This window comes from Pteropus medius, unplaced genomic scaffold (assembly GCF_902729225.1).
Source record: "Pteropus medius unplaced genomic scaffold, Ma_sr-lr_union100, whole genome shotgun sequence".
NCBI lineage: Eukaryota > Metazoa > Chordata > Mammalia > Chiroptera > Pteropodidae > Pteropus > Pteropus medius.
The window spans coordinates 496222-510219 of NW_024350327.1; the positions used below are offsets into that span (position 1 = coordinate 496222).

General features: G+C 42.1%; 1 protein-coding gene across 5 annotated transcripts in view; it reads left to right on the forward strand.

Annotated features, from left to right (window-relative positions):
- GRIK4 (glutamate ionotropic receptor kainate type subunit 4) overlaps positions 1-13998 on the forward strand; it is a 450925-nt gene that overhangs the window by 397063 nt on the left and 39864 nt on the right. For all 5 annotated transcript variants that reach the window (XM_039839626.1, XM_039839628.1, XM_039839627.1 and 2 more), the window contains one exon: positions 6852-6965. In XM_039839626.1, coding sequence (XP_039695560.1) covers positions 6852-6965 — 114 coding nt within the window. The remainder of the gene's footprint in view (positions 1-6851; positions 6966-13998) is intronic.

Below are 13998 nucleotides of genomic sequence, written 5' to 3' on the forward strand. Positions count from 1 at the left end.
TTGAAATATGTTAAGTGTTTTAAACACCTGGTTCCTACTTCTTATAATCTAATAAGAGGAGCTAAGAGGAGAGAGGGAGAGCTGTGTCCTTGACACTGGCCTTATTTAGGAGGGCCAGGCAACAGCTGGAAAGAGTGGTTGGCCAGAAGGTTTTGTTGCAGGTTTAGAATACAGCCTCTGAAGCCAAACAACTCAGGTTTGAATCCTGGCTCTGCCATTTACTTACAACCTTGGGCAAGTTTCTTAACCTCTGTGCCTCATTTTCTTGATCTGTAAAATGAGGATAATAATAGTAACTTAGTTCATCAGGGTATTGGGAGCACCAAATGAGGCAGCACATGTAAAATGCCTGACATATAGGAAAGACTATAGGTGTTAGCTGTGTTAGTATCACAGATATGATCCTGTAGGCCAACCATTGCTTAAGATACTTCATAGCCTTTCAGTTACCCTACAAGACGTTACATCTTCTGCCTGTCTTTTCAGCGCATCTTATAGCACACTTCCAGTCCTGTCTGTTCTAGCCTTCTGGCCTCTTTAGGCCCCTGGAACGCACCAAGCTCCCTCCTGTCTCGGAGCCTTAGGACATGCTGTCTCCTCCACTGGGAATGCTCACCCCTGGCTTCCTCATAGGTAAATCCTATTCAGTTAACTGATTTTCATCCTGGGAAAGCCCTATGAACCTCTTATACTCTGTCAGGGCCCTGTTCTACTTTCCGATGGCACTGCATATGACTCCCTTATAACATTTATTATAGTTGTAATTTTACGATTTTTTCCTGACAATTTGATGACTGTTTCCTTCCCCAAATGGACTATAAACTCTTTGCTGATAGGGACTATGCCTGTATTTGCTCCATCGTTGCACACTGCCAGGAACAGGGCAGAGAATCAGTAAAGAGTAGTGAGGAATGCTGAGCATTAAAGAAGAAGAGAAAACTGGGGAGGGGGCAGACAGTCTCTGCCTACCCCAGATCCTACATTCAAGGGAAGAACCAAGGACACAGTGCTTCTGGGATCCCCTGAAGAGCACAGTGGCCCCATGTCACTGTCAGGCAGATCTTGAGCTAGAATCTAATGTGTGTTATCCCGCCACCGAAAGCCAAGCTGCTAGACTCGGAGCTTTCTCCTAGCTGGTGTGTATGGATAATGCCAGCTCCCATTCTCACAGCCTCAGACAAAGCCTTGCTTAGAATTATGTAAAACTTCAATATGCAAGAGATTTTCAGTAACAGTTACCTTGGAAAGAAGTTTTTTAGAAATACTCAGTACAGCCTTATTCTGTGTAACATTTTCTATTCCAACTGTAGCATCCCAAAGCTTTCCAGAGTTAAGTAATACAATTACTTAAATAAATGACAGCAAAGAATGTGAGGCACTATGGGGTCTGAGTAGCAGGTGAACAAGATATGTGCCAAGGTGATTTGCAAAGCACTAGAAAGCTGCTGGCATGGAGAAGCAGCTTGCCACCCCAGAGGGCAGAAAGCAGGGGACAAGGGAGTGGGGTGGGCAATGTCAAAAAGCTAAACTAAAAAGTTCTGGAAGCTGATTACAGATGGTGTAGTGGAACTGAGAATTCAAAAGAAACTGGGAAGGTCATTTAATCCACTGTCCCCAAAGGAGAATTATATAATGAGGCAGAGACTGGAGAATGATTGGATTTGGTTTCCATGCTGGATGTCAGTTTTTTCCTTGAGTTTTCTAAGAGATAGGATAGTATGAAGCCCAAGAGGGTCCTTATGTGCAGCTTCAGAGATAGGCAGTCACACCAGGGATGTACATTGTGTCAACACAGCTGTGTGCATGTCCCAGGTCACCTGGGAAAGGCCACCAGGGGCCAAGTGTCCAGGGGCCTCTGCCCTGCATGGAGATAGACCTGATTACACCCCAGACATTCCTACAATTGATCCTGGGTTAAGATGTTGTCTCCATAGGCACTTGTTGAGATTACCCTCATCATTAAGTAGTAGTAGTAGTTGTTGTTGTTGTTGTTGTTGTTGTTGTTGTTGTTGTTCTTCTTCTTCTTCTTCTTCTTCTTCTTCTTCTTCTTCTTCTTCTTCTTCCTCCTCCTCTTCCTCTTCCTCCTCCTCCTCTTCTTCATCATCATCACCATTGTTATCATCCTAAACAGCAAACACTTAATGGGTACTTAGTTTGAACCAGGCCTCATGCTCAGCATTTGCAACCATTGTCTCATTCACTTTCTCAGCAATTCTAGGAGGTAGGTACTATTATTATTCCCACTTTTTTATGAGCAAACTGAGACTTAGAAAAGTTAAATGACTTGCCCAAAGTCACACAACAAATAAGTAAGTAGCAGAGTCCAGACAGATCTGTCCCACACTAGAAGCTAAGTCTCAATAACAGCCCCTTACTGGTGTGGCAGGACTCTACAGCATATACAGTTTATAAGGCTCTTTCACATCTATCATCTCTCTTGACTCTCACATAATATTGATAGGCAGGCATTGCTACATTGTCTAGCCCAGTAAAATGAGTCCCTGAGAGGTTGAGTTGCCATGGACGGATGGTTGGCAAGAGGCAGGTATTCTGTCCCATCCTGTCCTCTCATTTGCTTGGCTCTGTGTAAAGGAGGAGCTGCCAAGGGGAAGAGGGAAGGGCTGAGGAGGCTGGAGCTCTGCACAGTGGTGCTGGGCACTGCTGAAGGGAAGAAATAGAGTTTTGTCTGAAAGAGGGAAACAAGTGTCTAAAAGAAGAGGAAAGAGAAACAGAAGAAAGCTTTGTTTGCTTCAGATCATCCAGGATCTGGTGTGGCTATCAGATACTTCCCGGTGGTGGTCTCAGAGAAGTGCAGGGTGGGAGTAACAAGCTCAGGCAAACGTAGACAGGAGCGCTGCTGTGAATTCATTGTCTTTCTTCCAGCCCTGGCTGATCCAGGGAGAAGAGCAGCAGCCATACTGAGCCTTCAGGCTCTGATAGAAATCATGGCAGTTGCATGACCCCTATTAAACTCCATGAAGCAAAAGATAATATGTTTTGGAAGTCACCTCCAGGCTGGGTCCAGACTGCCCTCCCTTGTAAACTCCACAAACATCCAAGAGATAAAAGAGAGGACCTCTCAGAAGCAGAACACAAAGCTCTTCAAAAGAACATTTTCAATCGGAAATGAAGAGAAAGGTCTTTTTCCCAAAGGGAATGTTTTTTTTTTAAACCCCTGTGCATGTAACACACATGAGCATGCGCATACACACAGACACACACAGACACACGCACGCCAGCACACACACACACACACACACACACACACGACACAACCAGGAACATCGTGATATATATAGAACTCTGCCAGTTCTCCTTTACCAGTCCTCCTTCTCTTCATTCTCTGGCTCTGGGGTCACTCCCTTTGCTGGTTTCCCAGCTCTCAGGGTTACACTTCCAGACCTGCTCTCTCCAGATGGTGTCACCTTCCTGACCTTTCTGGATTTCCTTCCCTAACATAAAATGTTAGGTCCTTGAGTCCTTGTTAGCTGCTGCTCTTTGCTGACTAGTCTGATAAACTGTTTCCTCCTCAGAGCTCATGCTCCTTGACCACTCGTGGCATTCTATTCTGCTCACTGCCATCATCTTCCTGAGCAAACAGAGGCCAGTTACCAAGCTCTACCACTTCTAGCCAGGTAAAATGAAAATGTGGGATTTTAGAGCTGGACAAGATTTTAGAGAGCATTTGATTGAACACTTCCATTGTACGGTGGAGGAAACTGAGGCCCAGAGAGTGGAATAACTTGCCCAAGGTCATCATGAGTTTGTGGCTCAGCTGGGAGGAGACCCACTGTGAGGGGAGCCAGGTCCTCTGATGTCCTGTCCACCGCCCTTTCTACAGGAGAACACAGCCCTCTCCAACAAGTGACCAGAGAGTCAGAAGGACTCAGACAAACTATCATTGTGCCCACGCATCCCTCAACAACCCACACTGTCAAATCCTAGCCCCCTTTCATTGTTAGTTTGGCTTTGTAGAACATTATATCCTCTTTGAAGACTGCTTTATAGAATAATGTCTTTTTAACTCAGATATAATAAAATGAATGCATATCTTTTAGAATAAACCGATCCCAGGAGTTTGTTGCTAATACTCTGGGGTGCATTAAAACCATGGTAGATAATTACTTTTCTATACCAAGTTGATTAAACATAAAAAATAACCACAAAATCTCTATGGTTTCATTTAGCTTGTCACTGCCCTTTTACATCTCATCCATGCCTCCCCTGCCTCTAACTTACTCTTGACGAGGGACAAAGGAAAGAAAGACAAGCTGGAGCAGTGAATCAGCACTGTCCATGTGAGGCAGTTTTTCTGTCTGGCCCAGTTTAGGGAGGTGTGAAGAGACAGAAATGCCCTGTTCAAGCTTGGGGCCAACACTCCCTGGGACATTCTCCATGTACCCAGGAAAGGGTCCTTATGGGATGCTGTCCATTTCCAGCTTTCTCTACATATGGAATTGTTTCACCATATGTCATTGTTGACCAACTTTTATAAACTTGTGAAAAGATTTCCAAATTTCAATCCAAAGTTTGCCCTTTTTAGAGGAAAGCTGAGTGTGGGGGACAGAGAATAGAGTTGTTGATTTTGGTTAATTGATTTGAACATATAGGTTTTTAAATAATCAGAGAAAGGACTGGATGCCGTGTTTACTTCTTACTCATTTTATCAGTTTTGGTTTTCCTAACATTTTCTTAAGTCTCTTCATTCCAACCCATTTTCTTTTTTGTCTCTTTCTCCTTCTAAGGTTTGGGCAGGTCCTAGCTGCCAATTTGCTGTCAACCCACACACAGGACTGGCATTGCACCTGCTGGGCCTTTGTGGTTGATTTCTGTTGTTTACGCCAGTGCTCATGAGCTGAACTCTATCCATGGCCATTATTATTGAAGGGCTGAGGTTCTAAAAGGCCCAAACAACCCTCCAAATAGTCCCCAAATGAAGATGCTAACAATATTCTAATCAAACTTCACTCCCTGACCTAAGTGTTGATTCACTCGATAGCAGTAATCAACACTCTCTTGAAGAAATACAGAATAAGCCCAATGAGTAATTCACATTTTACATTTTTTTTTAAATTAAAAATCTCTTACATCTGCACTCATTTCTTTTAAGCCTCACCTCGCTTTGTAAGGCCATGAGTTTGTTAACCTATGTTGGATTACCTGGCTGCTTTAGCAGATGGAACATGAATTGGAGGATTGGGGTTGAAATGTAGGAGAAACTGACTTTCACCAATGAATTTATCCTTTGTGTACACAAATCATAAATTCCCTTGTGTATAAAATGAGGGCCAGCATGTCTATCTCCTTACTTTCTTTGCAATAAAATTTTGGAAGAAGTGTGTGTGTGTGTGTGTGTGTGTGTGTGTGTGTGTGTGTGTGTGTGTGTACTCATTCAAAATTGATTGCCTGTTTATAGATTGTTGGACACTTCACTTTTCCTCATTTCTTCTTTCATCTTTTACATCACCTGATCCACCAGAATTAGAAGACGTTAAAGAAGCCGAAATGTAAACCAGTGACGGCCAATCTGTGATATATATCTAGGTTTATAAAACACGATTCTTAAATACTAGTATATGTCAGAATCACCTGGGCAACCTACTACAAATGCAGATTCTTGAGTCCTACTATCAGAGAGTCTGATCTAGGGGTTCTTGAATGAAGTTCAGGAATTCACGGTTTAATAAGCCCTTCAGATGATTCTGATGCAGGGGGTCATAGGCTATATTTTGAGAATCACTGTGAGAATTGCTGAGAAGAATCCTTAGCACTCTTAACTCCACATCCTTGGGTTAGGGATGATGTTAAAGAAGCCTAGAAAAGTGAAATGACTATACTAGGTTGGTTGGTTGGTTGGTTAGTTGGTTAGTTAGTTAGTTAGTTAGTTAGTTAGTGCAGAGCATGAACTAGAACTGAACACCATCTATGGGCTTTTCCCACCACTCCATTTATAGGGGAGCAGACAAATAGAAGTGAGCTTGCTTTGCAATAAGATGAAGTTAAATGAGATACAAGAAAGAACCTCCTGGTGGAGAGGAGTATTGGGGAAGGCTATATCATTTCCTTTCCCAGAGGGCCTTAATTCAGGACAGACTCACCTGATGTGTGCATTTGAGGTACATTATGGAGGCAAAGAGAAAGGAAGGAAATGTCTTCAGAACAAATTCTGGTGATTTTGCACGAAAGAGACCAGAGACCCTTATTTTAGTTCTATTGTGACACCTGAATTTTAACCTCAACAACAACATAAGTGGCCACTGGTCTAGGAGGCCTGAGGTTCAGACCCAGCTCTGACAAGGGACAAGACTTGAGACATTGGGCCACTTGCTCAATTTCTTGGTCTTCATTTCTTCACTGTGAAATGAATGATTTGCATTATGTTGCTCTTAATTTCTGTGGTTCCATCATTTTTATCTTTTATTGTAAACTTACCTCCCACCAAAGTGTCTCATACAGCAAAGTGAAGTTTTATTAACTGAACAAATTAATAAGTTGAGTAAAAAACTATTCAATGTTGTTTATCCAGGAAACCTATCTACTAGTTTTTCCCTTTGAAACTCCTCCTCTGGGGCATTTGAGTGTATCTCTGAACAGTCTGTAGTGATCCCCCATGATTTTTTATACTTATTTAGTATTTAGAGGAGTCTAACCTCAAATGAATATGAGTTATAGCTTCAATATTCATGTCCTTTCATGAGTGATCATTCAGACCTCAGATGTACTGTGATTTCGCAAGCAGAGAAGCCAAACTAGAGTAACAGCTCCCAAATAGTGATGGCCTCTGGTCACAAGCCCAAGTGAACCTATCTCATGTGGTTACCCCAATGAAGGGCTCTCTCTATCCTTTTCAGAAAGCCGATCTGGCTGTGGCAGGCCTCACCATTACTGCTGAACGGGAGAAGGTGATTGACTTCTCGAAGCCATTCATGACTCTGGGAATTAGCATTCTATACCGAGTTCATATGGTAAGAGATTTATTTTATAAGTATTTATACTATTAAACTTATTTGCATGCAAACACCAAGTTATATGATAATAAAGAATGACTCATGGAAACATTTAAATTTCAAGACTTAAATGCAAAAGTGCTGGGCTATTTTTTTCCCCATCAGCTGCATGGACTTGCAAACAGGAAGAATGGAAAGTCACGTTTGTGGGCTTTCCCATAGAAATTGTTTCTACCTCACTGAATAGAGATGGCCAAGAGTTACCATTCAACCCTTGGTGCACAGTATGTCAATGACTGGCCCTGTCGGTCATTCTGCTTCCTCCTAGGTGGCGGGGCCGGCAACCCAGATAAGTCACCCCAGCAGCCCAGATAAATCACCCCAGCCTTCTCCAAGACTTCACTGACTCCCAGTTCTACCTCTGTTCACTCTGAGCTTTACATCTGGTGAGGGAATGGAGACTCCTTTCACTCTTGAGTATCTGTACTGTTGAATAAAGAGCAGATAATTTAATGTTGCTTATATCTGGCATGTCCCCTCTTCTGCATCCTTAAAAAAAGGATGTGTCTGGTTAGGTTGGCTAGAGTGAGTGTCAAAATGAATTTGTGAAAGCACACCAATGGGTAGCAGAGGATGGACATAACATCAAAGTTTATTGGTTGGTGGGGGAGGAGGGTAGGGCATCAGAAGAGGAACCTGGTTGTGCCTCAGACACAAAGTGAACAATCATTACATTGCCAGCACATAGTTGACTTTGCCTAATTTACCCCACTGAACCAGAAGAAACTACCTCTCATCTTTTCATCCAAACTTGCTCTACGTGCACAGCTATTACGTGAATTTCCCAATACTCTAGTCACTGTAGGTGTCCAAGGACACTTGGTATATTCCAGTATATAACCTGGCACCACAATACTGCCTAGCAGGGAAGTAACCAAGAACTTACCCCATGTACTTGCTAAAAAAGTGACCCTCCAGGTTCTAGTCCCTTCCCAGACCCCAAATCCCAGCCTTAGAGAAAGGGGATTATCTGTATTCACAGTCCCAGCTGGGGGTCACATAGCTGACAGCTACTAGGACATCAGGAACTGTGGCCCATTTTTTCAGGAGGAAGGTCTTGTCACAGAGCCCACTCAGGTGGCTCAGAAGAGCACTATCCTGTTCTGGGCCTTAAGATCTGTGATGATCATTGCCCTGCTTGGGAAAAGAGGTCAAATTATCAAGAAAAAGAAAGCATCAAAATCCCAAGCTTTCCAGGCTAAGACAGAAAGAAATGTATTCATAGTCTACAGTAGAGGCTGTTGTTGATGCATCAGTCTTATAGAGTAAGGGAAATTTTAATCCTTCCTCCTCTTCCACAATGATGATACTTCTGTGCTAGATACTCTTTGAGGCACCTGTGATGTTGGCTGTTGTTATGGGTTGAATTGTGTTCCTTCAAATGATATGTTGAAGTCCTAATCCTCAGGACCCATGAACTTGACCTTATTTGGAAATAAGGTCTTTGCTGATGTAATCAAGCTTAGATGAGGTCATACTGGATTAGGATAGGCCCTGATCCAATGACTGGTGTCTTTATAAAAAGAGGGAAGTTTGGACACTGACACATAAGGGAGAAGACCATGTGAATTTGGAGATAGATATTGGAGTGATATATCTACAAGCCAAGGAATGCCAAAGATTGCCAGCAACCACCACGAGCTAGAAGAGATAAGGAAGGATTCTCCCCTAAAGACTTCAGAGAGAGTATGGCCCTGCTGACATCTTGCTTTTGGCCTTCTAGTCTCCAGAACAATGAGATAATACATTTCTGTTGTTTTAAGCCACCCAGTTTGTGGTACGTTGTTATGGCAGCACTAGGAAACTAATATAGCTGTTCATATTTTGGAAATGAGGAAACAGGTACAATCAGTTTTAAAAACCTGGACAAGACCACTTACCATAATTGAAAGAGCAGAGCTTAACCCCAGGAGTGGTGTGATTTTAGCCTATGCTCTCTCAATGACACTAGACCTCTACTCTCATTTGTATGAATTTTGAATAACTGTCCCATAAGGTGCTCTGTGCCCCCTTTCTCATTTAGTCCTTGGAACTGTTCTTCAAGGAAAGAGGACAGGGATTATAATTCCAATCTTAGTTATAAGGAACCAAAGTCACACATGGAGCTAACACAAGGCTGGGCCTGGAATCAAGGTCACCTAACTCAGGGCAGTGCTCTTTTCATTGTTACATCTGGCAGTACTTTTAGGCAGTTTTCTAGCCATTTCTTGAGCCCACCCCATACCCTCTAGCAACTTAGCTCTGAGGGAGCACCTAAAAGAAATGGAGACACATAGTCTCTGTGACCAGGCCATAAACCTAGGCTTTGGCCTTGATCTCTTGATTAACACCAAGGGAATTTAGCCCTGCTCCTGACCCAGTGGACCATGAGGAATCATGTGGGTGAAAGTATCAGATGTATCCGATCCCAAGTGTTTTCACTGCCTGGGAACAATGCTGCTAGGCTGCCCTCACCACCGAAGACACCACTGTCCTGAATTTATCAACTCTAACCAGAACTAAACTCCAATTGACCAACTCTCTAGACATCGTACATTAAATTATTGACTAAATGTTTACTACTACTTGCAAACCTATGACTGTTAGTTCCCCTATATTAGTTCCTAGGGTGTGAAGTTTTATGTCAGCATGGCTAGGCAATGATGTTCAGATAATTGGTCAACTACTAATCTAGATGTTGTTGTGAAGGTATTTTGTAGTGTCTATTAAAATCTATAATCAGTTGACTTTAAATAAAGGATATTACTTTGATAATGTGGGTGGGCCTCATTCAATCAGTTGAAGGCCTTATGAGCAAAAAACAGGTTTCCCAAAGGAGAAGGAATTCTGCCTCAAGACTATGATATATAAATCCTCCCTGAGTTTTCAGCCTGGCCTGCCCTACAGATTTGGGTTTACCAGCAGTTACAATCACATGAGCCAATTCCTGTAAAATAAATCTCTAAATGCAGAAAAATAGTGTATATGAGAGAAGCTCCGATCATCCCTCTGGAGACTAAATCAAAGTTGTGACAGTAATAAGAAGCAGAAGCAAGGAAACATTGCCTGAGATCTTGATGAACAAGCCTTACAACTAGGGAGAAGTCCAGGAAATCACCCTGCAACGGCAGAAGGTAGGATGGGGCAAGGACGCGGGGCTGCCTGGTCTAAGTGGCTGAGTGAGATGGAGGCTGTTGCAGTGGCAGCGGCAGACTCCTCTTAAAGGGGCTGCATCTGCAAGCAGATTTTCATGGTGACAGACCTGCTCGCTCTGAGCACCAGTGCCCATTCAGCTGCACACAGGTGTCACCAGGTACTTACAGGAGACATTGTCAGAGTAAGGGCTGAGGCAAGACTTGCTCTGTACAGAAGTACTGGTGGTATCTATTGTTTCCTGTTGAGCTCTACCCCTTCCCAGTGCACGGACACAGCGCCAACACAGCCGAGACTTCATCAAACTAGATAACAGAGGTTGCTTTGCCCAGAGGATTCCCTGAAACCCCACCTCCTCCAACTCGTGGCCCCACTCAAGCCACATCCAGGTATATCCTCAGCAAGTCAGATGCTCCTTGCTGAGCAGCACCTAGACTCACACCAGAGGCAGCTGGCCTGGTTTTCTGGTGTGGCTTTTTGAGGCAGCTATAAGCACAGCATTTGTTAATTGTTTGCTGAACATTAACAGGTGGCCCCGGAGGGGCAGAAGTTTGGGCTAAGTTTGGCCTGCAGCTGAATCCCTCTCAGGATTGTGCCACTGGACACCTACTTCACAAATTCATACTAATAAGACCAGGAGATGTAGGAGCTTTGCTTAGTACATAGAAGCAGACATGGAAAGGCAGCCAAAATGGGAAGACAAGAAGCAGAAGCCACATGAGAGAAGAGAACAGAGATCCAGATATAACGGAGTCAAGATGCAGAGTACAAAACACTGATTATAAAGATGCTCAGTGATCTTTTGGGTAGTGTAGAGAACTTCAACAAAGAGATAAAAAACATAAAAATGGAAATGGAAATTATAAAAGAGAACCAGTCTGAAATGAAAAACACATTGTCTGAGATGAGAAGTATATTAAATGGAATAAACAAAAGAATAAACAAAGTGAATAAAGAAAAGGATCAAATGCCCTATCTAGAGTATAGGAAAGCCAAGGACACTCAATCAGAATGGCAAGAAAAAATGCCAAGACTATAAAAATAATTTAAAGAGCATATGGGACACTATTAAGGGTCCAAATATCTATTTGATTGGCATAACTGAAGAAAATCAAGATGTTGAAAGCTGTTTGAAGAAATAATGATGGAAAACTTTCTTAACCTTGTGAAGGAAATGGGCATAAAACTCCAGGAAGCTTAGAGAATTCCCAAAATCATGGATCCAAAGAGGCCCACATCAAGACACATCATAATTAAAATGCCAAAGGTTAAATACAAAGAAAGAATATTAAAAGCAGCAAGAGAAAAACAAATAATTACATATAAGGGAACACTCATAAGACTGGCAGCTGATTTCTCAAAAGAAACTATGCAGGAAAGAAGGGTTTGGCAAAAAATATATATATATATTCAACAGGATGAAGATTCAGGATCTACAACCAAGAATACTTTACCCAGCAAAGCTATCATTTAGAGTTGAAGGACAAATAAAGAGCTTCCCAGACAAAAATAAGCTAAAAGAATTCATCACCACCAAGCTAGTGTTACAGGAAATGTTGGAGGGACTTCTTTAAGAAGAAAAAACATGTATCAAAAACAGGAATAAAGAATGCTAATAATTACATTCCTATCAATAAGTACCTTAAATGGAAAAGAATTAAGTGCTCCAACCAAAAGATAGAGTGGCTGAAAGGATAAGAAAACAAGACCCCTACATATAAAATGGAAGGGGTTGGAAAAGATATTGCTTTTATGGACCTAGAAGGTATTTAAGTCAGACAGAGAAAGATAAGCACTATATGATTTCACTTATATGCAGAATCTAAGGAATAAAAAGAACAAACTAATCAAAAACAGACTCACAAATATAGTGGACAATTTGGTGTCAGACAGAAGGGAGGGAGGTTTGGGGGGTTGGGAGAATGGGGTGAAGGGCTAAAGAAGTACAAATTAGTAACTGAAGGATGGTCACAGGGATGGGGATCACAGCATAGGGAATGCAGTTAGCATTAATACATTGGCTAGGCGGAGGGTCAGGAGAGGGAGGGAGCAATTGGGGGGATCATTTTATGAACTATATAGATGTCTAACGAATATACTGTATACTTGAAAATAAATAAAATTAAAAAATAAAAATAAAATAAATCTCTTACACACACATAACATACCCTCCCCCCGACACACACACACACACACACACACACACACACACACACACACACACACACACACTACTGGTTCTTTCTATCTGGAGAACCCTAACTGATACAGTTTTTTTTTTCTGGTCTGGATTCCTCCCCTCTTCTAGCCTCCATACTGAAGCTGGTAAGCCACATGGCTGCTCAGTTATAGTTTATAACAGGAGGCTAACCTGCGTAAAAATTGAGTGCCGGCATGAATGGCTTACACTAAGAAGAACTGATAGTTTATGCATTTATTCAACAAATATTTATTGAGTGCATCTTTCTGTGTGTGAAGTAGTATGCTTAGAAAGTACCAAAAAGTCAACTAGGGAGAGAACAATCCTATACTGACTAAACCAAGAAGACCTAGTGAGACCAAGTCTGAGATGAGTTTCACTGCATCTGAAACCAAAGAGGCATCAGCAGGAAGAGCTAATGCCAAAGGGCAGCTGGCAGAGGCTACCATAAGAGCCTAAATATAAAGTTACAGAGGAGGTCTTTCTAATGCAATAGTGTTCGGTTAATGAAATTAGAAGTTGAATACTGGGTGTTCATTATTTTGTGAATTTTCTCTAGTTGACAGTTATCCGTGAGCAAAAATATACTTAATTTTATTTTATTTATAATCTTTAAGGACCCAGAATCTCAGTTAAGTTCTGTGTCTATGAGGCCACCTATGTTATATGTCTATGTTACCAAAAAGTAATCAAACCTGTGTGAAAAAGCAAAAATAATCAGCACAAAGTGCAAATGCCTAGTGAAGAATTACTACAAAACCTTCCAAAATAATAAGTGGTGATGGGTTTGTCTCTGAAGTCTAAAGATAACCAGAAGTCATTTGTGAATTTCCAGCCATCTAAGATTTTTCTAGGCTTTTTCATGAATGTGAATCATCTAAAGTTTATTATATTTTCCTTCTCCTCAAACTTGAGGTATAAAATTTATTTCTGCTCAGGCATTTCTAGGACAAAAATCAGAGGAATGTTTTTCTATTTTTACCACCTACCCCTTTCCACTAAGAGGCTGGCTAAGGATTCTGGCTTTGGCATTTGTTACTATTGATCCCCCCAACTTTTTCAAGCTTTCTCCATTCCTAGTGCCCAATTCATTGTTTTCTCCTGCTATCCTTTCTGCCTCTCTGATCTCTGATTATTGCCTTCTCCATCATTTATGTTGATTCTCCTCTCTCTCTCTCTCCCTCTCTCTCTCTCTCTCTCTCTATCACTCACTCACTTTTGGTATGGAAAACATGCAGTGTGGAAGGAAGAAAGGAAGAGATGGAAGAAGGAGGGAGGCACCCCATGATCCTGTGGGCAATGAATGCCCTTTCCTTTGTATGGCCAGCACTGAGCTCCAGAAGCCTGGTTTCTGTCAGTATGACTGACCTAAATAATTTCTTTCCTGGCCTTTACCTCATTAGTCTTGAGAACGAAAAGAGATGGAAGGCAAATGTTTCAGGCAGCCCAGATACCTCTTCTGCTCAGGCCTAGCCATGGCTGCCACTTGAACTCATTGCTCTCTTCCTCTCTGATGCCTATATATCCTACACAACATAGCACCCACCTGAGAAGGCATTGATCCCTAGCTAGGGCCAGATGAGCTTACAGGCCATTCATAGAAGGCCCAGGCTTTAGAATCTGGGGTTCTCCCTGGTACTCCAAGGATGGGAGTCAAAT